The sequence below is a fragment of the Sus scrofa genome, chromosome 14 (assembly GCF_054392235.1).
Source record: "Sus scrofa isolate SSC_HxYL_T2T_F1_AM1 chromosome 14, Sscrofa_HxYL_maternal_Yorkshire_Landrace_v2.0, whole genome shotgun sequence".
Lineage (NCBI taxonomy): Eukaryota > Metazoa > Chordata > Mammalia > Artiodactyla > Suidae > Sus > Sus scrofa.
Window position 1 is genome coordinate 76076362 of NC_139396.1, and position 27790 is coordinate 76104151.

At 36.4% G+C, this 27790-nt stretch overlaps 1 protein-coding gene across 19 annotated transcripts in view; it reads right to left on the minus strand.

Moving 5' to 3' along the window:
- Positions 1–27790, minus strand: part of RYR2 (ryanodine receptor 2) — a 745790-nt gene that overhangs the window by 376426 nt on the left and 341574 nt on the right. For all 19 annotated transcript variants that reach the window (XR_014827812.1, XR_014827813.1, XR_014827814.1 and 16 more), the window contains 2 exons: positions 13743–13817; positions 8044–8200 (listed from right to left, as the gene is read on the minus strand). Coding sequence is in view for 11 of the 19 variants with exons in the window: in XM_084996827.1 (XP_084852953.1) it covers positions 8044–8200; positions 13743–13817 (232 nt within the window). In the remaining 8 variants the exon portion in view is untranslated. The remainder of the gene's footprint in view (positions 1–8043; positions 8201–13742; positions 13818–27790) is intronic.

Below are 27790 nucleotides of genomic sequence, written 5' to 3' on the forward strand. Positions count from 1 at the left end.
AGCCACATCTGCAACCTACACCACAGCTCATAGCAACTCCAGATTCTTAACCCACTGAGCAAGGCCAGGGATTGAACCCGCAACCTCACAGCTCCTAGTTGGATTCACTGATCACTGAACTCCCTCTTGTGGTTTCTTAGTCTTCTGCTTGGTCTAACTTTCATTGTTAAATTTACTTTAAGTTTCTCTATGTCTTTGGCTATTTGACTTGTTTGAAATTAGTAATAGTTATACAAATGCTTTTGAAAGCTAGGTTGTAGTAAATTTTATGTCTGTTACATAAAAAGAATAATTCTAGTAAAACAAAATTTTGGTAGATTTCTCATGTCATTTCCTCACTGTACTAGTAATTAGTAACTTCAAAATAATTATAGACCCTTCATCAACAATTGAAAATCATAATTTAAATGAATCCCAATTCTTTTTTTTTTTTTTTCTTTTCAGGGCCACGCCTGTGGCACATGAAAGTTCCCAGTCAACCTGGAGCTGCAGCTGACAGCCTATTCCACAGCCGCAGTAATGCCACATTCAAGACACATCTGCGACTGACACCTCATCTTGTGGCAATGCCAGATCCTTAACCTACTGAGGGAGGAATACTAATAGGATTCTTAACCCTCTGAACCACAGTGAGAACTCCTTGAGTTGCAGTTCTTAAGGCAAAAAGGTCAAGATAATATAAAAAAGAGAATACAATTATAAGTTGATTTAAACATTATGCAAATAACTTGAAACTATTCTAAGAATCTGCAGTAAAACAGATAATAATCTTTTTTAATTTAATTCTATCAAACAAGATAAACCGCTAATCTACTTACACCAACACTATAGATAGCAAAATTAAATTCTAGGAAAAAAATACAACAATGAAATTATCCCCTAAGAGTACAACAATGAGCCTCTAACAGTCTAACTTTTTATTTTTCTTTTATTCCAGGAAATTAGTTTGTAGTCTATTTATAGGCTTGTGGATTATGTTTTAAGAATCCACAGTTACTAACTGCAAAGTTATGCCGGGTTTGCTTTTTACTGAAGCCATTCACCTCACTCTCCGGATGAGAATTTTTAACAGCAAAACTTCATGGTGACCATGTTTTCATAATGACTCTGATCCCCAAGTCAGGTACGAACTGCTACAGTGACGTTAGAGAAAGAAAAGAAATGTGGTTATTTGCTGCTTAAAAGAACAAAGGCCAGTCATGTTCTTTCCTTCTTTTTGTTCCTATCACTTTCTGGAGCTCAGGCTTAGGAGAAATTCAGGTGGCAATAAACTAGATGCTCTGACTAGATGGTAAAAGCATCTAACAGAAAATTAGCCTGTGTTACTAGAAATACAGTGTCCAGATTAGGGAGGGAATAACCTTACTAAAACCCCGTGTTAGCTAGCCTCTACCTAGGTGCCCTTAATTTCAGCATCCCATTTTAGATTTACTTTTCTGCTGAGTTATTCTTGTTTTGAGAAATGATAGAACAGTTCTGTTGAACTAATTTTCCTATAGATAACGATCATAAAATTTGGGCGGAAAAGATCATTTTTCAGGGTCTATTTGAAGGCACTTGAGAGGGACCAAAAGCAGAGAGAAAATGGACAGTAGACTTCTCTCCAAAGATAAACAGCACTCAAGTGATTTGTAAAAAGCTGCCTTTGCCTTAGGGCCTTCCCTGTGCAATCTCCTGGAGCTCAGACAGAAAAAAAGCAGCTGCCTTATTGATACCTGAGGTGTCAAAGGGCACACTTTTGGGCCCACAAGCAGACAGTACATTAGATGAGCTAAAAACCCAGGATGAGAGAAGTAGCTACAAAATCTGTTTATAAAATCTGCCCAAAAGCTTCCTGACCACAATCCTGTGCACCCTCAGAGGAGGCCCAGTTAATGGCAGCAGCTAGAAACTGAAAGAACTGAACACAAATAGTAAAACCAATGGCCCACTGCAAAAGAGAGAAAGAAACTGGAGTTTCTGTTCAGCCAGGTTAACTACCTGCCAAAACCAAAGTCACTCTTGTGAAAAAAGCCTACTCTCAATGCTAGTATTCAAATAATTTCACTCAAGAATGTTTGGAAAAATCTAATTTTCAATGAGTATCAAAATGGTTCCAGAAATTAAAAAGATCAGCCTGAAAAACATTAACTGATATTTTGGCACTGGGTATACTAAAGTGGCTCCTTACAAAGTCAAAATTATTCTGAAAAACTGTCCTCATTAAGTGATATACAGCATTGGATAGAACACACTCGACTTTTTAAGAAAATTAAATTAGTTCTGTAGGATGATATTTTGTTTTTGTTTTGTTTTGTTTTCTATTTTAGGGTCGAAGCTGCAGCATATGGAAGTTTGCAGGCTGGGGGTTAAATCGGAACTGCAGCCGCCAGCCTATGCTCTACAGCCACAGCAACATGGGAACCAAGCTGCATCTGTGACCTACACCTTAGTGCAAGGCAACACCAGATCCTTAACCCACTGAGTGAGGCCAGGGATTAAGCCCAAATCTTCACGGCAGATACTAGTTGGGTTCTTAACGCGTTGAGCCACAAGGGGGAACTCCATAATGTTTTTATTATATGGAGCAGGTAGTTCAGAGAGCTTCTTCTAGCTTTAATTGAAATCTTCCTAAAATGGATCCAAATTATTCTGTCAAGTGGCTGATAGGAAGAAAACAAAAACATTTATCCTTAGAAGACAGAGCATTTTTGTAATAGCCATTTCCCTTTAAGACAAGTAACAATTCAAGTGAGGAGAGTAAAAAGGTCAAAAGAATTTTTTTTTATTTGCTTCTTTATGGTGCTGCATTTTGGCACAAGATAGCTGGTCACTATGAAATACAAGTCTAAAAATGCTACAGGGTCAGAAAAACTACAGGGACTGCCAGGCCAAGCCAAGCTCAGCCCTGTCCGGACAGAACTGCAGAAAAATGCGCAGCTTGCTTTATCCCTGATGTTCAGAAACCTCAGGAGGAGACAACACTGGAGAGGGTCATTGTGTGGAGAGAAGGGCTTTAAAATGTTTCTTGTACTGGGAGGTTCTTTGAGGAGCTTCCCTGGGACAGTAAAACAAGGTCTCAGAACTTCAGGAAAAGCCCTCTGTTTTCCTGTACTATAACGCCCTCCCATGGAGTGTGGGCTGAGCCAATGAATTCAACGGGATGTCACTTCCTTGATCAGGTTACGTTACATTGCAAAGATGCAAAGATCTGGTAGATGTAATGAAAGTTCAATCGACTTTGAGCAAATAAAAAGGGAGAAAAGTTCTCCTGGGTGAGTCAGACTTAATCAGGTGAGGCATTTAAAGAGGGTGTAGGCTTCCCCTGAGCTCAGGGATCACAAACAGTATGTGCCATGGGTTCCACCTGCTTAAGACCTTCCTGTTTGTTGTTTCTTTTGTGTATGCATGCTTGTGTGTGTGCGTTTCCTTCCGTTGGTAGAAGGTTTAATTTTAATATTATTATTATTATTATTATAGTTGATTTACAATGTTCTGTCAATTTCTACTATACAGCAAAATGACCCAATCATTCATAAATACACACATACACACAGTCTTTTTCTTATACAGTTGTTTCTGAGTCATGGATGGTACATGATTTTAACTGTTCCCTTGCCACATTTTGCATACTGTACATGACTAGTCATATATAGTCATGTATATATGACTATACATTATATACAATAAAAAAGTAATTTTGGAAAGAAATAATAGTGAGTGTCTCCACCTCATGGAAAACACCTGATTGCTAAAATGACAGTGATTTTAAAATGAAGATTCTGTGATTTTAAACATAGGATGAAATGTTTCCCTGGATGTCATTTCCATCTTTCCTACTCTTAACCATGCTATTATATGTATAATTACCCTCGTGGTAATTGACAGTGGGTTATTAACAGCTTGTGTATTAGAGTGGTTCCATAAAGAGGGAGCTCTGGGCGGGAGACCAGCTTTAGAGAATGGAACAATTATGAAAAGGTGGTGTTGGAATCTGAGGTCTCTCTGCTTTCAGTTGAGCTCTGACATACACCACTGCCCGAAGTCAGGTCCTCTGAACAGAGACCACAGAGTGATCTGGTCAGTAAAAATTCTTCAAGTGCAAACTATACTCTAAACTGACAGGACATCAGCAGAGCTATTTGCAGGGAAATGTATCAAAACCTATTGCTTTGGGCAAGAACTGTTATCAAGAGATTTTGTAAATATTCATAGCTTATTAGTTAGTATTCCCATTTCTAGATGTCCTCAAAAGAAAGAAATTAAAAATCTGCGCAAGTATGTCAATATAAGGGTTAATTTCTTTAACTGATTGTTTTGTTTGTGTGTCACAAAGGAAATAATGGTTATTACAACAGGCAAAATAATCCAGAGATTTATATTTTTAAAAGTTAAATAAAAAATCTTCCCCTTGCTTCCATACACTCATATATCCTCCTGATCTTTCTGTAGTAGTCAATGTAAAAAGATTCTTTCACATCTAACATATAATAATATACAAATGCACACACACACAAGGATCCTCTTTTTAAGTAAAAAAAAAAAAAAAAGAAAAAAAAGGATTTTAAAATTGCAGTAATTGCATTACAGTTTGCTTTTTTTCCCACTCAACAATATTACTATGGATAGCTTTCCAGATCAATATATTCTGGTAGCTAATACCAGTTAGCTATCAACTTATTTGTGAAACACTGGAATCTTTACCAGTTTTTTGCCATCACCAAGAATGATAAAGGCAATGTACACAGCTTTATTTTGTTTCTGTAAGATAACCTCTCTCATTAAAAATACATTTCTACAGAAGATTGCTATATCAGTGGCTGCATGTATCCAAGAAATTTCTGAAATATGCTAATACACTTTCCTCTTCTGTATCTGCATTTCCATTGGCATAACCCAGTCGCTGTTTTGCCAGAGGCATACATTTACCTGCTGGAGAATTAGGATTGTTAGAAAAAGAACAAAAAGACCCCACTGGTATTCAGCTCTCTACAGCAAAAGCAGGAGTTCTGGCAACCATGGGGATGTGACTGTTACAGAAATAATGAAAAGAGAGAGTAGGACTCAGTGTTCAGACTTCTCCAGCAATAGCAGGATTTGAGGGGGACCACAGCTGCCCAAGATCTGGAGGCCTACCCAGGAAGGGTAGGGGGTGGGTGGGGGCAGGGTGGTGGTGTTGGGATAGTGCTTCAGCTACCCAAGGCCCTGTGAGGTCAAGGGTGTCCCTCCAGGCTCCTGGGACAGCCCTGTGGGCCTGGGGGTGAATGAGTGACTAGCCAGTTGAGGGCTCAGGCCTGGTTATTGAAACCCACCCTAGCCAGTGGCTTGGGGCAGAGATAACCTCAGTCACTGGCCCATCCATGCCTCCAGCCTAGTGACATGGACACATGACTCATTCCATGTGCCCTTAGTTTTTCCATCTGTAAAATGCGGATCTTGATTCTCAATGAGATCAGTTACAGCGACTATGCAGCTCAATTGGCGGACTTACAAGGATCACAGAACTGCAGCATTTTTTGTTTTTAAAAGGCTAAGGAGTTAGGGGAGAAAGGGTCCCTCCTTCCGGGTGCCCCTTAATAAGCTCCAGGAGGGCATGCATTGCAGCATGTTAGCAGTATCCTGCCCAGGTCCAGTCGGCCCTCAGACACTCCTGAGTGAATAAATGTCTGACTGCCTTCTTTCACCAACTTCCCTCGCATCCATTACCTCATTTTAGTACATTTTATTATATTTTAGTGTTTGGCTTTTTCCTGTTAAGTATCTTATTAAATGCTTGATTTTGCAGTTTTAAGAAAAGGTTCTTGGGCTTCTCACTGTTTCATAGGAGGCAATTGGAACACTTTTCACTTATTCTCTTTCACCTCCAATTTTTGTTAGATATATTTTACTTCTTTAATTGCCATATCTTGAAAAGACTTCCAGTGTCTTTCAGGGTGATATTCAGATTTTTCTACTACTTTGGGACTTTACTTTGGTAGATTATATTTTGCTTGGATGTCATGCATTTCTTTTCATTTTTGTGATTTTTCTGCCATTAAGCTGTATGTCATCTTATGCCATCTATTTTTTTGCTTGAAAGGGGCTTCTACCATGAGATAACTGATGCACCTTTGCTTGGCTGAATTTTTTTTCTTTATGGACTGAGATGCCATCCATGGACAAACTAATAAACCCCCACCTCCCTGCTTAAGGTCTTGAGGAAGAAGCTCATTGGTGTCAAGTCTGTTCACAATGTGATAAATGTGCTTTCCAACTAGAGACAAGGAGCAACTAAACTGTAACCCCTGAGGGCCCCCAAAGAACTGAAACCACACACAAGCCCCTGTGTCCTTGTGTTTTTGAAGTAAAGGGCATTTCCTTTAGCCTCCCAGGCCTCCCCTCAGTCTCAAAAGGCTGACCCAAGAGTTAAGGGTTAGGAAATACTGATACAGCCAAAAACTAGTTAAAACTGTCTCCATATGTTATGCCCTGCCTTGGTCTACTAACTTATTCTAACTGGCTTTTTACCAAGGATTTCTTTCTTGCTTACCTGCTTTTTTTGACTAATGATTATTTTCTAGGTAGAGTCATATTGCGTGCCTAGTGTTTTTCCTTTGAAATCCTCCCTAACATCCCCTTCCTTTGGTGAGCAATCTTTATTCCAGAGAGAAGGTCAAGGTATGATAACCCCTAAGATCCCCAGAAACGATCACCAGACCACCTGACTGTGGCCTTGATGATTTTTGAAATGATCTATGAAGGGAGTTGAATGCAGGCACCATAATCCTTATCAACAGCCCTGCGTTTTTTGTTTTTCCCAAGCTAAATCTATAAAACCCCTTGCTATCAGCTCTCAAGAGAGGACATAGTTTTGAGGGTATTAGCCTGCTGTGGCCTCCTTTGCCTGGCAAGGCAATAAAGCTATTCTTTCTGCTTCATCCAAAACTCTTGTCTCGCAGACTTAACTGGTGCCAGGTTTCAACTACAGAATCCCCTCTAGAGCCCCTCCATGGGTCCCCACAACAAATGTTGGTGCCGAGCCTAGGTCACATTATCCACTGGAGTTGACCAGGTTGGTGTCTCTACTTTCACCACAGAGGCTGGACCTACCCGGCTGTCTTTCTTGAACATCTCGGGAGAATTCATCAACACTGAAGATCCTCTACCACTCTGTGTTCCCAAAGCAACAGAACTGAGTGTGGCGTTAGGGAGGGAAAAATCAGGCTGCTGTCTTTTGAGACTTACTTCTGATCTCACTCAAATTTACCTTCTTCTTTAACAAGGGCATAAAGTTTTGCATCTCTGAGACAAAAGCTAACCAGTAATTCAATACCATTCCTATCGTGCTGCCTAAGTTTCACAATCTCCCTTAAATGAAGGACAGAAATAGACACCTATCACACAAATCCATCAAGAGATGCTTGGCATTTGTTATTGGAATGAGTGATTTTTCAACTATTCCTGAGACACTTTCCTATTGAGGACATCTGCTGTTTTGCTCAGGCGTGGCTAGCAATCCACTGCACTGTAGGGCTGGTGAGTGGGGAACCTCTCAGGAGATACCGAGTGGGGTGGGCCAAGCTGTGAGGCATGAGTCTTCCAATTCATCTGTGATGTACATTTATTTTTTTTCTGTTCTACTCATCATCTAGTTCAGGGGGATTCTCTTGAAGGCTTTTCAGGATTCTCTTAGAAGTTCTGTTCTTATAAACAATTCAGTAGATGTAAGAATAAATGTCTGTATATAAAAGAGCTGTCTAAGTGTGCCTGTAAGGAAGAGGTTCTTGTGTGCCCACAATGCCATTAAATAGCAATAGCACAGAGTCTGTGCTAACTGCACTGTCAAAAGCTAAGAAAACCAAAAGGGGCTGGATGAACCAAAGAACTATAAAACAGGTGAAGGACCTGGGCAGGTTTTAGAGGTTTAGGAAATGGGTTTTACTGAAGAAGAATGGAAGGAAGAAAAACTGGGAATTTAGAAATACATGCAAAACATACATCCTTTCTTTTTGCATTTGTAACATCAAAAGAACTGTGGTGGAGTTATATTTAATAGGAAATCCAAAATTCTCTATCCCGTCTTACCTTGGAAGATCGGAAGGTAAATGCTGTTGATTTTACATCAGCTTTTTCTTTGTCCATGAGTAGAAGGCTTTTGTCTTCCATGAGACTCAGGTATTTTCCTGTTGTGACATGGCGTAGTCGGAAAGGCTGGCCCCATCTTATGTGGCTTCCACTCCACCTAAGAAAAAAGTTCAGATTTGATCCAATGGCAAACGCAATGACGGGAGGAAAAGCAATTAAAATGTGCGTGTCCAACAATACACAAAGGTGTTTTGCATACCCTATCTTTTTTAATATTACCCCAATCCTTACGATTTTGATGGTATTAATTTCATTTCGCAAATAACAAAATGGTTGTTCAGAACAATTAGGTAATATTCCATGTCATGCTGCTAACAGTAAGGAGAAGTGGAATTTAACTCAAGGTCTTCTGACATTAAATGTAATACCATCCACACCAAACACTGCTCCATGCAAAGATGACTATAAAAACTTGAGTTCCAAGTTTACCTCTAATCAATAGTCAGAGAAAAAGACAGTATGAGTTTAAAGGATACTTTAAAATTTACTAGTGTTTTGTTGGATTTGCAGACTTGAAAAATAGTTAACATCAGAGTTAATGCCTAACTATGATTAAATGGAACTTATATATATTTATATCTGAAGTGTATATTTATCTGAAAAAAAGAAATCTCTTCCTATGCTTTAAATTTCACTAATGTGGAACAATGATAACACTAAAAATCAATCCATCAAAAAGAAAAAGACAAACCAAGAAAATAAATTCCAATAGGTTAAAAGGAAAAAAAAAAAAAAGAAGGAAAAATTAAATGCAACACAGAAAATATAAACTAAGTTTGCAGAAAAAAGATAAAAAACAAAGTTGTGATCATTAAAATCTACTTTTGAAAAGAATGACTTTCATATAGGGTAGAAAAGAAAAATTAAGATACAGACCATTCTTCCTTTGCACAGTATTAGGTTAACTGAGAGCTGTCACATCAGAACCTTGCTATTACTGCAGGCGAGAGTGGAAACAAGGTTCTGATAATGGGGACTTCCTATTATCATGCTAGGGTGCAAAAGAAGGACAGCCTCTTATCAATGATAAGAAACATGCTAAAAATCAAATATTAAAAAAAGAGTGATAGTAAAGCTGATATTAGACAAATTAGAATTCAAGGCAAAAAGTATAAAGGAGATACTGTCAGGTATTTTACAATGAGAAAGATATACTCTAAAAAGAATGCACTTGGTCAGGAAGCTAACGTGTCAGTGGCAAACAAAAAATGAAACAAAAGAAACACAAGGATAATTTGTTAAAAGGCAATCACAGGGGAAGCTTTTACCACAGATAATGAATCAAAGAAATAACAAGTGAAGATATAGAGGATTTCAGATTGATTTTCTTCAAAATTTTGTTTTAAAATAGAATCATTAAAATGTTTTATATTCTACAGGTTGAGAACATTTTTTAAAATTCACCAGTCTTAGTAAACCATAAGTCAATTTTAGGCTATTTTCCTAACCTGGAATTTTGACCTGAGCCATTAGCATGCAAAATTAGCAATACAATGATATTGTAATAAGTTCGGAGTTCCCCTTGTGGCTCAGCAGAAACGAATCTGACTAGTATCCATCAGGATGTGGGTTTGATCCCTGGCCTCGCTCAAGAGGTTAAGGATCCGGCATTGTGGTGAGCTACAGTGTAGGTCATAGATATGGTTTGGAACTGTTGCTATAGCTGTGGCATAGGCCAGCAGCTGCAGCTCCAATTGAACCCCTAGCCTGGGAACTTCCATATGCCCTAGGTGTGGCCCTAAAAAGACAAAAAAAAAAAATGATATTGTAATAAGTTCATTTTTACATGGATTTGTCTATAAAGATAATTACAAGCCCCTCTACTAAATTCATAACCATGTACCAAGAAACCCTGATAATTACACAATATTGTCTTAAAAATGAAATTAAAACTTATCAACAAGAGCATGTTAAAGCATTTCTAGTCTGGTAATAGAAAATTTTTTATTCCCCTCAGAAAGTTAGGTATATTCTTTGCAGACACTATGAAAAATATAACTATTTTGAATAATATGGAAATAATGGAAAAATAATCATTTCCATTATTTCAAGAAACATTTGAATATTTTACCAAATAATGACTCATCTAATCATCAGAGAAAACAACTTCATTTCCAAAATAGTCCAAAATTTTGACAAAGAACATACTTTTTATCAGAATTTCTATATGGTATTCTGAATACCATGGTCATAGCTATTGAATAAGGCTCATATACACAAGCACTCCTCTCAAGCCACTTAAGGCAATTTGTTAGAAATGGAATGAATTTAGCCAATGTTTAACAAAACACTGTGAAGTCTAAAGCACATTTTCTTTAGCTTTTAGGCACTCAAATTAGTTCATTCTCATATGTCCACAGCCCAAAGGAAAAGAGGACAAGCCCAGGAAAATCAAGGGTCAAGAAAAGAATATTTCAGTAAAAACAGTAATAATAGTAGTTACATAAAGTAATTTCCGACGTAAACAAAGTAGAAAACTGTGCTCTGTGTCTTATATAGATTTACTTGAAATTATCTCAAAGGAAAAAGGAATATTTGTCACTCTTCATGATGTGCTGATTTAAAAATTTTTTAACACATAAGAAAGTAGAATTTCAAGTACACATAATCCATATTTTCAACTTCAGTGATCATTCCCATTACAGAAACTAGCATGCTACTTACAATGTCCTTACAACTTTGCACTGGGGTACAACACAGGAAAGTGTTTCCTGTTACATTTAACTCCAAAAATTGAAACTTACTTTATTAAAATGGTCATGACACTGAAAAATTTTTGGACATTAATTTGTATAGTATGCAATGTAAAATATATCATTACTGGACTACATAGGTTTTAACAAAAAAAAAAATATATATATATATAGTTTGGGTCCTCTTTGGAGGAAAAAAAAAAAAAAAAACAGAGTATCCTAAAGCTTTTAATACAAACAGTGACCTCTGGAAGTAAAGTTCTACTGTAAACATAAGCAGGATCTTTGACTATCACTTTCTAAGTACAAAGAAAAATAAGTAATTATGTGGACATTGAATATAATAAGATATGCAAACTCAATTCAATCTAATTTGTGCATTTACAATGAAGCCAAAGTAGCTCGAAGACGCAGCAAAATTAAAAAAAAAAAAAAAAAAAAAACCTCAAAAAAACTTGTGTTTGTGTGTTTGTTACATATGAACCTCCTGCTTTCCTACTGTAGATGTACGTCAAGGGTTACAGAGTGGAATCAAAACACCTCTCTTTAATTTTTTAAATGGTTGAAAAATTCCCTGCTCCACTGCCTTGCTGTCATCTGATTCTGAGAAGCAATGAACACAGCTACAAACTGGTGGCAGTAGAGTAGCCACTTTCATCATCATTATTTGAAGAAGGTCCAGGCCCTTTCCATGTATCAAACAGTCAATGTCAAAGTTAAAACCAACTCTATGGAGTTCCCACTGTGATGCAACAGGATGGACAGCTTCTCTGTAGCACCAGTATGCAGGTTCAATCCCCAGCCTGGTGCAGTGGGTTAAGGGAACCTGTGCTGCCTCAGCTGTAGCATAGGTCTCAACTGTGGCTCAGATCTGATCCCTGGCCTGGGAACTCCATATGCTGCAGGGCAGCAAAAAAGACAAAAACAACAACAACAACAACAACAAAAACAAAACAAAACAAAAAAAAAAAAAAAGGAAGAAAAAAACCGTCCCTTTCTCTTTTAAAACTTCAAATATTAGATAACAACAGAGAACCAGAATCAAGACCATGGGACAGAAACGTGCTGAACAATCACATCTATGGAATAACACTTCATCAATAACACTGTTAACAATAAAAATTAAGCCTTGTTAGGTTTTCAAAACCCTCATCTTTTTTTTTTTTTTTTTTTTTTGAGCTGTAAATTTAGAGCTACAAAGTTAGGGGCTAGTTTGCTTTAAAAAAAAAAAAAGAAATCCATTTCTTTAAGCACACAACTATGAGAGAATGAGAGAATCACTTTCTCTATTTCATTTCTCTAATTAAGCTGCCATTTTCATAATACCAAGGTAAATTATGGAAATACATGTATATATTCAAAACTCTTCTCCCTAAATTCTCTGAATAATTTATGAAGCACATAAAAGCTACAAGTTTTCTTCCTTTTGCTTTATAAGTCATCTCTACTTCTTCCATCGCATTATGAGATGCACTTCCCATTAAATTTTACATGTAAGTTCAATACTTATCAAAAGTTTTAATATTTCACTGGATTTATGTATTTCTATAAAAGAAATTTGATATTCTCAATTAATAATTTTATGGGGTTATACAGAAGCACTTTATAAAGTTATCAACCTACAATTTTAGGAAACATAAAAAATAAATTTAATTTACATGCATATTTTTGTTGCATAGGAACACAAAAGAGTGAACAGAAAAGTTTTTCAATCACAAAAATATAGGATTGGGGTAAAATTCTGTCTTGGGAGAGTAAGAGAAATATGATTGCAATGAGAAAAACAAATAACATAATGTCTTGACTGGTAAAGAGACCAAGTTCAAATATATTTTTAAAAATCAAAGATGGCTATTAAATCATAGCAGTAATTAGAGTCAATGGGCTACTTTTAAAAGAGTGGTAAAAACATTTTATTTTAAAATGTCACTATTTTTACTATAAGTTACAGTCTATGTTTTTATTTAAACTGATAATGAAAAATTTTCTATGTCAAAGATAACAATATTCAGAGAAATACTAAATTTTTTGAAATTATTGTATAGAATATGTAAGCAAGAAAACCTGAAGACCACTGAACTATTTTAATTACCACTAGATAAGCATTAAGCTCAAAATAACCTGACAAAGATAGCTATTCTATAAAAAGATAGTTCCATATACCCATCCATGAAGTCTATTATGCCAAATGAAAAAATTTTTAAAGTGTAATATAAGAGGGAACAAATACATTGAAAACTTACTGCTTTTGAGGCAAACAATTAAATCTTTCAACCATTTTTTAAAATTTTGACTGATATTTAAATTCTATTTAAAACAGTGCAAAATGACACCTTTATCATCCCGATTGCACTTATGTAAAGGACCTAAAAGTCAATCTCTGGGATAGTTTTTTGAAGTCACCAGAAAAAAAGTTATTGTGTCTATAATGAATACACAGTGACTTTGTCTGCAATCCACATTTCTCACTCAGCTCTCAAGCTCTTTGTAAGTAAAGAGAGTGACTGCCAGTTATGACTCTCACATCTTCAGGTTCAAGTTTCCCCCATTTCATACACATGTCTTTAAGAAGGCTAAACCCAGACTCTGGCTGACCTGAAATGTGTTGACAGGCTTGCAAACAACCTGTCCTTTCTCCAAACCTTACATCATATTCTGCCCTGGAAGCTCTTCCCGCCAGGAGATGCACTGACTCGCCTGAGATGATGCTACAAAAACAAACGAGGCTAAGAGAGCATATAATGATTACTTGACAACCTGCTGAATGTAGGCTAAGAATAGATAAATCATACAAGTGGAAGATAAAAGAGGAACGACTCTCCACTTTCTCAGTGTCTCCTTTGCTTGTTGGTTATTAGCGTGACCATTTTACATAGAAGCACAGGAGCACAAGACGTGCTCCATCTCCAGAGAGAGCATCAGGATGTCTTTATAAGTTCTACTTACGCAACTCGCAGGGTCTCCAGCCTCCACAGGGAGCGGGCATGAACAGATACAGCACCACCTTCATAATGCACTGTCCTATTTAAAAAAAAAAAAAAAAAGCCCAAATTTAACGTGGCATTCTTTTCTTTTTCCTCCTTTTTCAGTCTCACCCTCAGTATATGGAAGTTCCCGGGTCAGGGATCAAATCAGAGCTGGAGCTGTGACTAATGCAGTATGGACTCTATATTTTTAAGCCAGTTAAAAGAGAAAAGCAAATGGGAATCCTCTGAATAAACAATACAAGCTATGCTTTTTGACAGAAGAGAATATACATGGCAACAACAGTAGCAGTGACCTGAATAAATGATTTAAACATATTCTTTCAAAAAAACAAAAACAAAAAAACACATTCTTTCATCTTTTATTCCCTCTAATCCCATTCATTTCTTCTTCCTCACCCTGTGCCACCTTCAATGAATACTTTCACTTTACCCATTTAACCATTTAACCTAAGTCCATAAAAGTATTTCACTATGAATTTAGGTGCAGTTTAAAATAGTACATTTCAACACATGCATATAATGATCTTCAACTTTAAATTCTCCTAGATATTTAAAATGTTTTAAAGAAATTAAGAGCACATTGGAGTTCCCATTGTGGCGCAGCAGAAACGAATCCAATTAGGAACCATGAGGTTGCGGGTTCAATCCCTGGCCTTGCTCAGTGGGTTAAGGATCCGGCATTGCCGTGAGCTGTGGTGTAGGTCACAGACCTGGCTCAGATCTGGCATTGCTGTGGCCGTGGTGTAGGTTAGCAGCTGTAGCTCTGATTAGACCCCTAGCCAGGGAACCTCCATGTAGCACGGGCATGGTCCTGAAAAGACAAAAAAAAAAAAAAAAAAAAAAAGAAAAAGAAAGAAAGATATTAAGAGCACATGAGCACATTAGAGAGTTCCCGCTGTGGCTCAGTGGTAACGAAACTGACTAGTACACATGAGGTTGCGGGTTCAATCTCTGGCCCCGCTCAGTGGGTTAAAGATCCAGCATTGCCGTGAGCTACAGTGTAGGTCACAGATGTGGCTCAGATCTGGCATTGCTGTGGCTGCGGTACAAGCCAGCAGCTGCAGCTCTGATTCAACCCCTAGCCTGGGAACTTCCATATGCCACAGGTGAGACCCTACAAAAAAAAAAAAAAAAAAACACACACACATACACATTAATTTTCATGTTTTCATATAACAATCTGCTAAATGATGAGACAGGAAAATATGAATATCAACAAAACTATAAATACCAGCAAAAAAGTCATTCACACGCACAAAGAGAAATTTCTCCAGATGTACATCACATATACCCAAATCCCAGAGCTCTCATAATAATGAGTTACTATGTCAGACGTGATGCTAAGTAATGTATATACATTATCCATATTGATTTCTGTACAACTTCTTGTGACTGTTTTAAGGAAACCAAAGCCTGTGCCTGTACTCGGTTTCTTTCCCGAGTACCCACCATCTCCTTTCCATCAGATCTCTTCATCATTCAAACACACATAACCCTGTCCGGTCTCAGACATGTGGAACCATATTTTCCTCCCACTTTTCTGCCTCATTACCACCTCCTCTCAGTCCTTCCAAGAGGTAATAATGACAACTTGTCCAGCTTTTATATTAAAATTGATGAGAAGGTTCAGGATCACCCATAATTGATCCATTAGGACCCTGAAGCTGTGAATAAAATCATGTGGATATTTTTTTAAAAATCCTGATGCCTTGCCTTCACCAATGACTAATTAAACCAAATTTGGAGTCAAGAATTTTAAAAGCTCCCCAGCTGGTTGTAAGGGGGAGCCAAGTTTGGGAAGCTATGGTCTGTATTAATTTCTAAACAGCAGCACTACCAACACTTTGGTGCAGGTAATTTTGTGCGGTGGAAAACTGTCCTATGCATTGCAGGATATTTAGTGCAACCCTGGCCTCTACCACCTAAATACTAATATCAGCCATCCCCCTGCCCCCACCCAAGCTGCAATGATCAAAAATATTTTCAGACATTACCAAGTGATTTCTGGGGGCAAAAATCACCCTCGAGGTCAAAACACTGATAAACATAAGTGGTTCTCAATCTTTAGTGAGTTAAAATATAGATTGCTGTATTTTAACCTCCCAGAGTTTCCAATTTAGTAGATTTGGGGTGAGGCCAATAATTTGTATTTTTAACAAACTCCCAGATGATGGGCCACAGCTGGTCCACATTCTGAGAACCATTATTTTATTAGGGTAGTGATTCTTATAGTTGGTTGTATATTAGAATTACCTGGAAAGCTCTAAGAACCAGATAATTCTCAGATCATTAAATCAGAATTCTGCATATACACTTGAAAAATAATGGGTGACAAAATATAGATGTAATGTTTGTGTGTGTCTGTACACTGCATATGAATATATATGTATATATACACACATATACAGCAATAGATATACATAATGTGTATTATTAAATCAATCAGATCTTTAATAAAGATCTTGTACTTGGCCAAAAAAAAGTTTATCCTATTTTTCTAATTATATCTATTTACTCATATATTTTCAAATCACAATCAACAAATTTGGAAATAAATACTAAAATGATGAAAAAAAGAACAACTTGGGAAATTAAGAAGCTCTCCTAAATAATTCATAGTTTCAAGAGGAAACAGAAATTATGCCCTATTTAGAATATAATAAAGAGAAGAACACTTCATTACAAATCTTTGATGCACAGGTAAACTTTAAGAAATTGAAGTCTGCAATGCCTTAATAATTAAAGAAATTATGAAAACAAAGAAATCCAAGAATTATCTGAAGATACTAAGTAAAGAACACTATACACTTTCTGTTCACTAAAGACCATTGACCTAATGAACCAAAATGTCACAGCTTATGAGAAAAAAATGTGTTAAGAAATAAGACATTGATATTATCTGCAATGAAATTTTTAAAGAGTTTCCCACCTCATAAATCAGAAATCGAAGTCATTGTAATTTCAATGAACGGGAATTTTTAAAATACGCACAACTATTAACCAAGAGTATGTACCCAGGCTTCAATTATGGTCTACATAGTACATTTTTCCTCCATACAATATGCTTCATTAAGGAACTCATATTTCAGGCTGATCACATAAAACTGCCTGAAGAGGCCCCTCAAGGATCTCTTTTAAAAAGTACAAATTTTTCCTAGTATGTCATCAGTGCCACTTGTCATAAGTGTTACAATACTGTCCACTGAATAAAAGTAGTGTGCTATTTTTGTATTTTCAGCTATAGAATACAATTTAAGTTTTATCTCAGTTGTTAAACCACTTATTTCTCAGTAAAAAAGCAGGCACTTGGACAGCCAGAACAGCTCATCTTCAGAATCTGAGGCCCGGGGGGGGGGGGGACAACAACTAGCATTTGCATACTAATAAAAGCACAAGTCCTTATGAGCTCTTCACAGCCTGACAGTTTGGCATTTGTTGGCAGGTATTCACAAGAACATTGTACAGGATACACAATTCCAATTAGTGGGCTTAAGCACAGAATCATAAAACACATTATTCATGAAAAGATTCTAAGCTGTGAAGAAAACCTTCCACCCTGGAGGGACACTCTTTCCTTGTGAGGGCTTCCAGGTGACACCTTCACTGGATGGCATCACTGTTGTGAGCTTAGTTTTTGCAAGACAACCGAGCAGTAGACAAGTCACTCTCACATACGACTGTCACTAACTTTCTGAAGATGTCACTTCCTTACATGAACCCAAGCAGTGACTTAACTTCTCTGTGACTCATTTCTTCATATGTAGAATGAAGGTAATTTTCACTGGGTTGCTGTGAGGAAGCAAAGGATGATGTAACCCATGAGGAGCACTTGGAAGGGTCTTTGCACAGCCAATGTTGCTCTGAGGGTGTGAAGGATGGTGATAATGATGGTGAATGTTCAATCTTTCCATACAGGGAGTAAAGAACTCAATACTGTTTGTTGAATTAAACTGACAATAGTGTAAGAAACTTCTTTATATTCAAAGGTCCAATAAATCCTAAACTATAAAATTGTTCAGGACCACATAAGTAGAAAATGAAGCCATAACTTAGACCACCTCCCGAGAGCCTCTTCCTATGGTACAAAGACCTGGTTCTAGCATTCTTTTCAGCCACGATCTACATGCTCCTTTTGTTTCTAGTAGTTCTAGATTATCTGTAAACAGAGCGGTTACTTTATACAACTTTGCAGTCTTAAAATTCACATATACAAATCAATATGACTTTCTTTTGGCATCTGCTACAATATACTTTGAGAATAAAAGGACACTGTAGAAAATTCAAGCTCTAAAAAAAATGCATACATCATAAAAATTAAAAAGATGCTTCTTTTCCTAACCATGTTCTCCCTCCTGCAAAAATCTCCTTTTTTTCTTTTTGCCACAGAAGACCTGAGTCACAACAGTGACAATGCTCCATTTTTAACCCTCTAGGCCCCTGAGGAACTCCCCAAAACCTACTTCTGAGGTCACCCACTTTGTCACCCTACTTTTGCCCTCAACAAAGGACTTTTATGTATCTCCATGACTGTTGAGGCTGACAGCACATCCAAGAATTTCACTGCTAACCATGAAAAGTGTCTGGCAAACCTTTCTATTAAGGGCTGAATGGTAAGTACTTCAGACATTATGGGCCTTACAGTTTCTGTCATATTTCTCAATGCTGAAAGTAGCCATAGACAATATGGTAAAAAAAAAAAAGTGCATATGTGTTCCAATAAAACTTTATTTAGAAAAACAAGCCATGAGTTGGATATAACCCTCAGATCATAGTTTGCCAAATTCAGTCTAAAAGATCATGCCCACATTTTTGGTTATTTTAATCTCAGAGAGCACCAGCTAGATGAAATCTAAGATCTGAACTCTTTCATAATGGTATTAGTCAGGGTTCTTCAAGGAAACAGAATAATAGGAGACATTTATATATAAAAAATATATATAAACATATAAAAATTCTAATATATAGGATACATTTTATATAAAATACATTCATAATTACAAATATATACGTGTGTATATATATGTGTGTGTACATGTAATTATATATATGATTCCTCAGCTCAAAGGCAGTCAAGCAGGAAGAAATCCCTCTGATTCATGAAGGGTCAGCCTTTCTGTGCTAGTCAGGCCTTTAACTGATTAGGTGAGGCCCACCCACATCAGGGAGGGCAATCTGCTTTACTCATTCTATAGATTTAAATGTTATGCTCATCTAAAATCACCCTCAGGGAAACATACAGAATAATTTTATCAAACAGTTTGATCAAATATCTGAGTACTCTGTGGACCAGGCAAGGTGACACATAAAATTAAATTCAAAATAACTAACTGAAAGAAAATCCAACTTATCTATAATTCTAAATCTATCTTTAGAATTATTATCAACATTGTGAGGAAGTCCTTTTTTTCTCCCTCCCAAAGATAATTATGGATAAATTCAAGGTGTTTCTGAGTACTTGGATCACCCAAAGCAACTTTACTTTGGTCAGTGAAGCAGAAGCAACAGAATTGTCTTATACATAAATTACAAAAAAAAACCAATCTGGTCATTTTCAATTTATTTTTTTTCTTCAATATAAGGAAACCCTAAATGTAGTGTATCATTTTAACACTGAGCAGCTTACATGGTCAGTTTTTACTGCAGTATTATGGCACTTTTTATTTTTCAAATAAACTTTTTTTTTAACATTTACCATATGATCTTAAAGCAATTGGAATAAGGGATGTTGCTATTGGATTATTTTTGAACTCATTCTGATTTCATTTTTGTCCAGAGAGAGGCTAGAGCGTTTAACAAATGCTGAACAACAAAAGAGAGAACAATAATAAAGGACATTTCCTTATGCACCAATATTACAAAGAATAAAAGAAAATGTCCATCATGGAATAAAATAATAATAAAAGAAATTTAATCAGTCACAGCTAATTTTGACAACGAATCAATTACACAAGTTAAAAATAGAGAAGAGTTGTTTAAAAGCCTCTGAAGATTACCTTGACAATTCAAATGCTAATGACATGTTTAGGTAGAATTAAATAGAGACAAAAAAATCGTATTAATGTATTCTGGTTACTGCAAGGCAGGGCAGTAAAATAATATCAGAATTCTTCATTTTTCCAAACTCAGTGTTCAATAAAAGACCACAATGAAAGACCACAAAATTAAATTCTCTTTTGAAAAATGGTTTTTTAATCCTAACAAAATAGATTCTAAAAGTCATGACTGGTATCCCTAGGAACTACCACTACTTTTTATTTCAAAAGAAATGTACTGCTTTAAGATACATATGTAGCAAAAATGACTACTCTTCCCCTCTTGTACACAGAAGGTTATTAATTAATATTCACTGAATATTTATAAAATCTTTCACAGCCACAGGCTAAAGAATAAAAATCACATGATCATATCTATATAGGCAAAAGGCATTTAACTGAATCCAACATCTATTCACAAGGAAAACTCTTAAGTAAACTAGGAATAGAATGAAACATCCTCAATTTGAAAAAGATTACCTATAATCAACATCATACTTAAAAGTAAACTAGATGCCTTCCCCCTAAGATCAAGGCCAGAATTTCCCCTCTCATCACTCCTATTCAACATTGTACTAGGGGAGTTCCCTCTGTGGCTCAGTAGTTAAGGAACCCAACTAGTATCCATGAGGACGCAAGTTCAATCCCTGGCCTCGCTCAGTGGTTTAAAGATCCAGTGTTGCCATGCATGGTGGTATAGGTTGCAGGTGCAGCTAGGATCCCACATTGCTGTGGCTGTGGTGTATGCAGGCTGACAGCTACAGCTCCAATTTGACCCCTAGCCTGGAAACCTCCACATGCCATGGGTGTGGCCCTAAAAAGAAAAAAACAAAACATTGTACTAGAAGTTCTAGCTAATACAATAAGAGAAGAAAAGGAAATAAAAGGTATATGGATTGGGAAGGAAAAAATAAAACTTTTTATTTACAGGTGACATGCCTGTCTATGTAGAAAATCCTAAAGGCTCAAAAATAACAAAAATAAAAGACCTGGTACTAAGGAGCAATTATAGGAAGGTTACAGAATGCAAGAAAACTACACAAACTCAAATGCTTTCTCACATACCAGTAATGAACCAGAGGAATTTGAAATGAAAATACAATACCACTTATATTACCCCTGAAAAGAAAAAAAGATACATTACTTAGAAAAAAAGATACATTACATATGTAACAAAATATGTACAAGATTCATATGAGCAAAACTACAAAACTCTGATGGAAGGAATCAGAGTATCTAAATAAATGGAGATAAATTCCACATGTATGAACAAAAAGACGCAATAACTGCCAAGAGTCAATTCTTCTCAGTGTGACTCATCGATTCACCTCAACCCCAATAAATATCCCAGGAAAGTAATCACTTATCAACAAACAATTCTAATGTTTATACAGAAAGGCAAAAGACCCAGAATAGCCAATACAATATTAATGGAGAACAAAGTTGTAAGACTGACACAGCAAAATTTCAAAACTTAATAGAAAGCTACAGTAATCAAGACAGTGTGGTAATGTTAAAAAAGCAGATAAACAGATCAATGGAAAAGAATAGAGAACCCAGTATTAGACTCTTGCAAATACAGTCAACTGACCTTTGACCAAGGAGCAAAGGTATTCCACTCCTTTCAATGAAAAAAAGGAGTTTTAAAAAAGGTAAAGTAAAGGAGATTCTTAAGGCAGTGAAACTATTCTGTATGACACTACAAGAGTAGATATACGTCATTATACATTTGTAAAATCCCAGAAAATATACAAAACTAAAAGTGAATCTCAGTGTTAAAAAAAATGGACTTTGATTAACACTAATGTGGCCATGTTGGCTCATTGTAACAGAAGCACCTCACTAATACAACATGTTAAAACTAGGGAAACTGCAGGAGAAGATCAGGAAGGGATATGTGAGAAGTATCTGTACTTTCTGCTTAATTTCTTTGCATACTTAAAATTTTTCTAAAAAATAAGGTCTACTAAAGCCACGGTAACCGAAACAGTGTGGTGTTGGACAAAAACAGACATACAGATCAATAGAACAGAATAGAGAGCCTAGAAATAAACGCACATACCTACATGCAATTAATCTTCAACAACGGAAGCAAAATATACAATGGAAAAATGATAGTCTCTTCAGCAAGTGGTGTTAGTAAAGCTGGACAGCTGCATATAAATCAATGAAATTAGAACACTCCCTCACACCATATACTTAAACTTAAAATGGTTTAAATACCTTAATACAAAACACAACAACATAAAACTCATAGAACATAGGCAAAACATTCTCTGACATAAATCAGAGCAATATTTTTTTTGGATCAGTCTCCAAAGGCAAGAGAAATATAAGGAGAAATAAACAACTGGGACCTAATCAAACTTAAAAGCTTTTGCACAAAGCAAAGGAAACTATCAACAAAACAAAAAGGCAACCTATGGAATGGAAAAAAAAAAAATAGCAAATGATGTGACTGACAAAGGATTAGTATCCAAAATATACAAAGAGCTCAAACAATTCAATATGGAAAAAACAAAAATTTAATCAAAAAATGGAAAGAAGACCTAAGTAGACATTTTTCCAAAGAAGACATTCAGATGGCTCATAGGCCATCATAAAAACACAAAAATATGTGCAACATCCCTAATTATTAGAAAAATGCAAATCAAAACCACAATGATGTATCCTCTCAGTCAGAGGCATCATTAAAAAGTCTACAAACAATAAATGCTGAAGAGGGTGTGGAGAAAATTGAACCCTCCTACACTGTAGTGGGAATGTAAATTGGTATATCCACTATAGAAAATAGTGCAGAGGTTTCTAAAAAATTATACAGTTGCCATATGATCCAACAATCCCACTCCTAGACATATAAATTACCTGGAGAAAATATAAATTCTAATTTAAAAAGAAACATGTATCCCAATTTTCATAGCAACAGTATTTAGAACAGCCAAGACATAGAAACAATCCAAGTGCCCATCAACAGATGATTGGTAAGAATATGTATATAAACACACACACACATAAACACACATATTTAAATATAGATAAATAAATACATATACACAAAGGAATATTACTACCCAGCCATAAAAAAGAATGAAATAATGACAGTTGCAGCAACATGAATGGACCTAAAGAAGAGAGTCTACTTCGTGAAGAGAGTCTAACATAGAAAGACAAATACTATTTGATGTCCCTTATATGTGGAATCTAAAAAATAATACAAATGAATCCATATACAAAACAGAAACAGATTCACAGATGTAGAAAATAAAATTATGGTTATCATAGGGGAGAGGGACAGAGGAGGAAAAAATTTGGAATATGGCATTTAACAAGTACAAAATATCTATAGGTACAGGTACTCTACATAAAATAGATAGGCAACAAGGATTTACTATATAACACAGTGAATTATATTCAATACCTTGTAATAACCTACAATGGAACACAATCAGAAAAAAATAACTGAATCACTATGCCGTGAGCTTAAAACAAACACAATACTGTAAATCAACCATGCTTCATTTTAAAAAGTCCTAATTTTAAAAAATCATTAAATAACCTCAATCTCAATAAATATTTATATATTAGCAGAAAATATATTAAGAATATATTAGGAGGAAATAGAAGAGGATGATTGTAAAATTTAGCTACTTCTAAAAGCTTGTCATTCTCCAGAATGACATAAAATAATACCAGGCTATCTCAAATAACTTTTAGGGTTCTTTTTACAAAAGAATGATGAAAGTATGGAGTTTCTCTAGTGGTGCAGTGGTTAATGAATCCAACTAGGAACCATGAGGTTGTGGGTTCAATCCCTGGCCTTGCTCAGTGGGTTAAGAATCGGGCGTTGCCGTGAGCTGTGGTGTAGGTCGCAGACAAGGCTTGGATCCCTCATTGCTGTGACTCTGGCGTAGGCCAGGGTCTGCAGCTCCGATTAGACCCCTAACCTGAGAACCTCCATATGCCACGGGAAGCGGCCCTAGAAAAGGAAAAAAATAGAAAAAAAAGACAAGAATGATGAAAGTATAAAAATTTATATGTGTAAATATTGTAAAGGTAAATAATATTAAGGACTACTGTTTTTTTATAAAAAGAAAAGTAAAATAGAAGTATAATTATAATTAGTAAAAAAAAAAAAACAAACACTAATTACTATCTTTCATACTTAAGGCATTTGGTTATAGATTTTAGGAAGGAGAAAGATGAAGAGACTAAGGCTCTAGTACCCAAGAACATACGGTTTGATGGGGTAAAAAGGCCACAAACACCAAAAACTTCTATGGGTTAGTGTGATAAAACCCACTTTGGGCTATCACAAATAAAGCTGCTTTACACTAAATATTTGTGTACAAATATCTGTGTGTGAGAACGGTTTTCACTCCTTTGCAATAAATACCCAGGAACACAATTGTGAGGTCACATGACAGTACATGTTTAGCTTTTCAATCAACTGCTGAAATGTTTCCCAGAGTGGCTGTACCATTTACAAGCAATTTATGAGGGATCAAGTTTCTCTGCATCCCCACCACCATTTGCTTATCTGTCTTTTGTTTTGTTTTAGCCATTCTGTTAAGGGTGTAGTGATAGCTTCTTGCCATCTGAAGATGTATTTCCATGATGGCTAACGATGCTAAACCTGTTCCCATGTGCTTACTTGCAATCTGTATGTCCCCTCAGTGAAATAACAGTCCATGGTTTTACCCATTTTCTATCTAAATTGGTTTTTTTCTAATGTGGAGCTTTGAGAGTTCTTTATATACTTTAAGTTACTTATCTTTTGTTGGACATATACTTTGCAAATACTCTCTGCCAGTATATAACATCTTTTCAATCTCTTCACAGGGACTTTTACAGAACAAAATTTTCTCATTTTGATGAGATCCAGTGTGGCAACATTTTTACAGACATGTTTTTGATGTCAAGGTTTAAAACTCTACAATCTCAAAGGGATTTTTTTGCTTATTTTTTTTCCTAAATGTTTCATGTTTTACATTTATGCCCATGATCCATTTGAATTAGGTTTTGTATAAAGTGTGAGGTTTGAGCTGAAGTGTTTCATATTTTTTTCTGTTTTTTTTGCCTGTGGGTGTCCATTTGCTCCTTCTGAATGTCTTTTAAGTCTGGGAAAAAAACAGCCCTTCCTTTCTTCTTTTTTTCCTCTCTGAGGCAATCTCCCTTGTGTCCAAGACATTAAGTAGAACAGCCTCCTTGGATTTAGTCCTGAGGGAATAGAAGTCAGGAAGGAAGTGACTTGTAGAAAATTGAAGTTTTCTGCCAACTCTCAAACCTCCCCAGAAGAGGAAAAAGCACAGAAACTTCTCGCTGCTTAAATAAGGGGAAATAATAGGAAAAACACTGGGAGAAAACATAAATTAACATTACAAAAATTATCCTAGAGGCAACAGTTTGCATGTTGGCAAGTATGTGGATTTTCTACAAAGAATCTATAATATACATGAGATTGTCAATATATCCACAATCCACCTCAACAAAAATTTTTAATCACCGTCTTCAAGGCTCAGATTCCTGCTGCAGAAACAGGGATTCTTTCTTATAGACTGACTGGATGTCAGGGTGCCTCCAATAGAGAAGGATCTTAGTCAAGGATGTGGGACTTATAGGCCTCAAAATAGTGTTTTATTCACTCAGGCTGGTATGCTGGTTTAGTGAGACAACTTTTTTCCCCTCCCTAAATTGCAAGCATTTAATAATCTTTCAGGAGTCACAAAAAAAAAAAAAAAATGGGGACCTCAAACTCTTCTGCATTCACCAGAGTGGTTTCTCAAAGCAGGCATCCTTTCATGAACTGGAGTTTTGCACTTGCCATCAGCCTCTATCTACATGGATTAAATCATGAACCACTGCAGCTGCCAACCCTCAACACCCCGTGAGTGGAGCTCAGGGTGGAGACCAGGAGTGAGGCACTCTGTGCTCTGGGAAAACTGGAAGAACAGGTCTTCAGATAGTTAGATATCTTTAGGAGAAGATTTTATGTGCCCAATTCTTGCATCTCATCATATCTAGAAAAAACGCTAAAGTCCTTCATGGTCATGTCTGCTCCGTATGACTAGTAGTAATCTTCACGAGACCAGCAACAAACTTTTGTAAAATGTGTGCCTGGCTGCATAGACTTCCCCCTCACCTTTATCATACACACGGACATTATTTCTCCCTGCCTCTTTGGGATGGTCCTGCACAGTCATCTTCATATACATCCAACTCCAAGGGTGAGCTGGTGAACCCCCAGGGCTGTGAAAACTCAGGATACTGGCCCAGATAGCTGAAGTGCATATCAAAGAAATGATTTCAGTGAGCCCCAGCCTCTTTTGTTTCTTCTACCTGCCCTGTGTTGCAAAAACTCCATTATATCCTAGTTCCCCCTGCCTCCTTAGAGCAGTTTCTCAGGGCTACCTGAGATGCTGTCTCCCAGGGTTAAGTCCTAATTTTGCCCCAAATAAAATTTACCTCTCAACTTTCAGGCTGTGCATTTTTTTTAAGCCTTTGGTTCTCTTTAAACAACCTACAAGGAACACTGTGGTTCTCTTTAAACAACCTAAAAGGAAGTGCATGGCTTTCTTTCTCCATGTATTTCTTTTATAAATACAGAACAATAAGCATTTGTGTGCAGATTCCCATATCTACCTCACTATATAAAAGTGCTACAAGAATGACTGTAACAGCCCTGGCTGAAAAGTAAACAGAAGAGATGAACACACACACCAAGAAAGATAATGAAAGATAATGAACGGCAGTGTGTGGTACATTCCATGTCTGGGGCAGATAAAGACAAAGACAATTACACTACCATTATATCCTTAACCAAACTCAGTTCACTGAGGATTCACTTATGGATCCTCTGAAAAACAGAATAATTACTCACATAAGATTTCTACTTAGAGCTGATACTGAATGCCAGATTTAAACCAATTACTGGGAAGAGAAGCTTGTTTTACTAACTTATAAGCTAACCAAAATATCCCCTCAAAATCAAAGGGCAAGAAAGATTCCTCCTGGCTTGATTTTCCTCAATAGGTAGATCAGTAAGATATCTTTTCTATAATCTAATTTTTAAAAAGACTGTGATTGGCCTCTCCCAAAGGAACCTTCACCTCTTCCTGAACATAGTGCTGCTGAGATCTTAGCAGACTGAATTTCTTAAAGACAGAAAGTCACTCATTTTTTTTATAGCCAGCACACACCAAAATGCCTAGAACATACAAGCCCTGGATAAGCATTAAAGGAATTGACTTAAAGTGATTAGGACATAGATCCAGGATTAAAAGGTTATCATAGAGAGAAATTATAAGTGTTTCAGCTTATACATTTCTGCAGTAAAATTTCTACATGGACACCAGTCTACCATGTAAGTGCCTAGGAGAGCGTTTGGCTAAGAAGCTGAGTCCCAGGCAGGTACTAAAGCAACTTGTCAGGAATCTCCTCATAGTGACAGAGAAATCAAGAAGCACATGCCTACACAGCATTTAAGAAAGTATTACGTATTTACTCAGGGCTGAGTTTGTTATATTTCTATTCAAGTTGCTGCATGAAGGGAAACAGATATGTTTTGAGATGACACATCTACATAAAATGTAAGTGAATCTTCATGGGTTAAAAATAATATCCTTACGCTCCAATTCCCTGTTAAAGAATCACAAAAATAGGATCAGAGCAGAAAAACAACAAAATTTATGTTGTTACTTTTACTTTTCAGTCCATACAGAATATAACACAGTCAGGAAGGCATTTGGAAATTTAAAAAAAAAAAGGGAGGGAAGCTTTTCTTTTCTTCATGAAAAATACTGCTTACACCTAGCTTCAGCTAATAAATTGAACATGGACTAGTAAAAATGGTCTTTTTTTTTTCGGTCTTTTTAGGGCCACACTTGAAGCATATAGAGGTTCCCAGGCTAGGAGTCAAATCAGAGCTGTAGACACAGGCCTACACCACAGGCACAGCAACGTGGGATCCCAACCACAT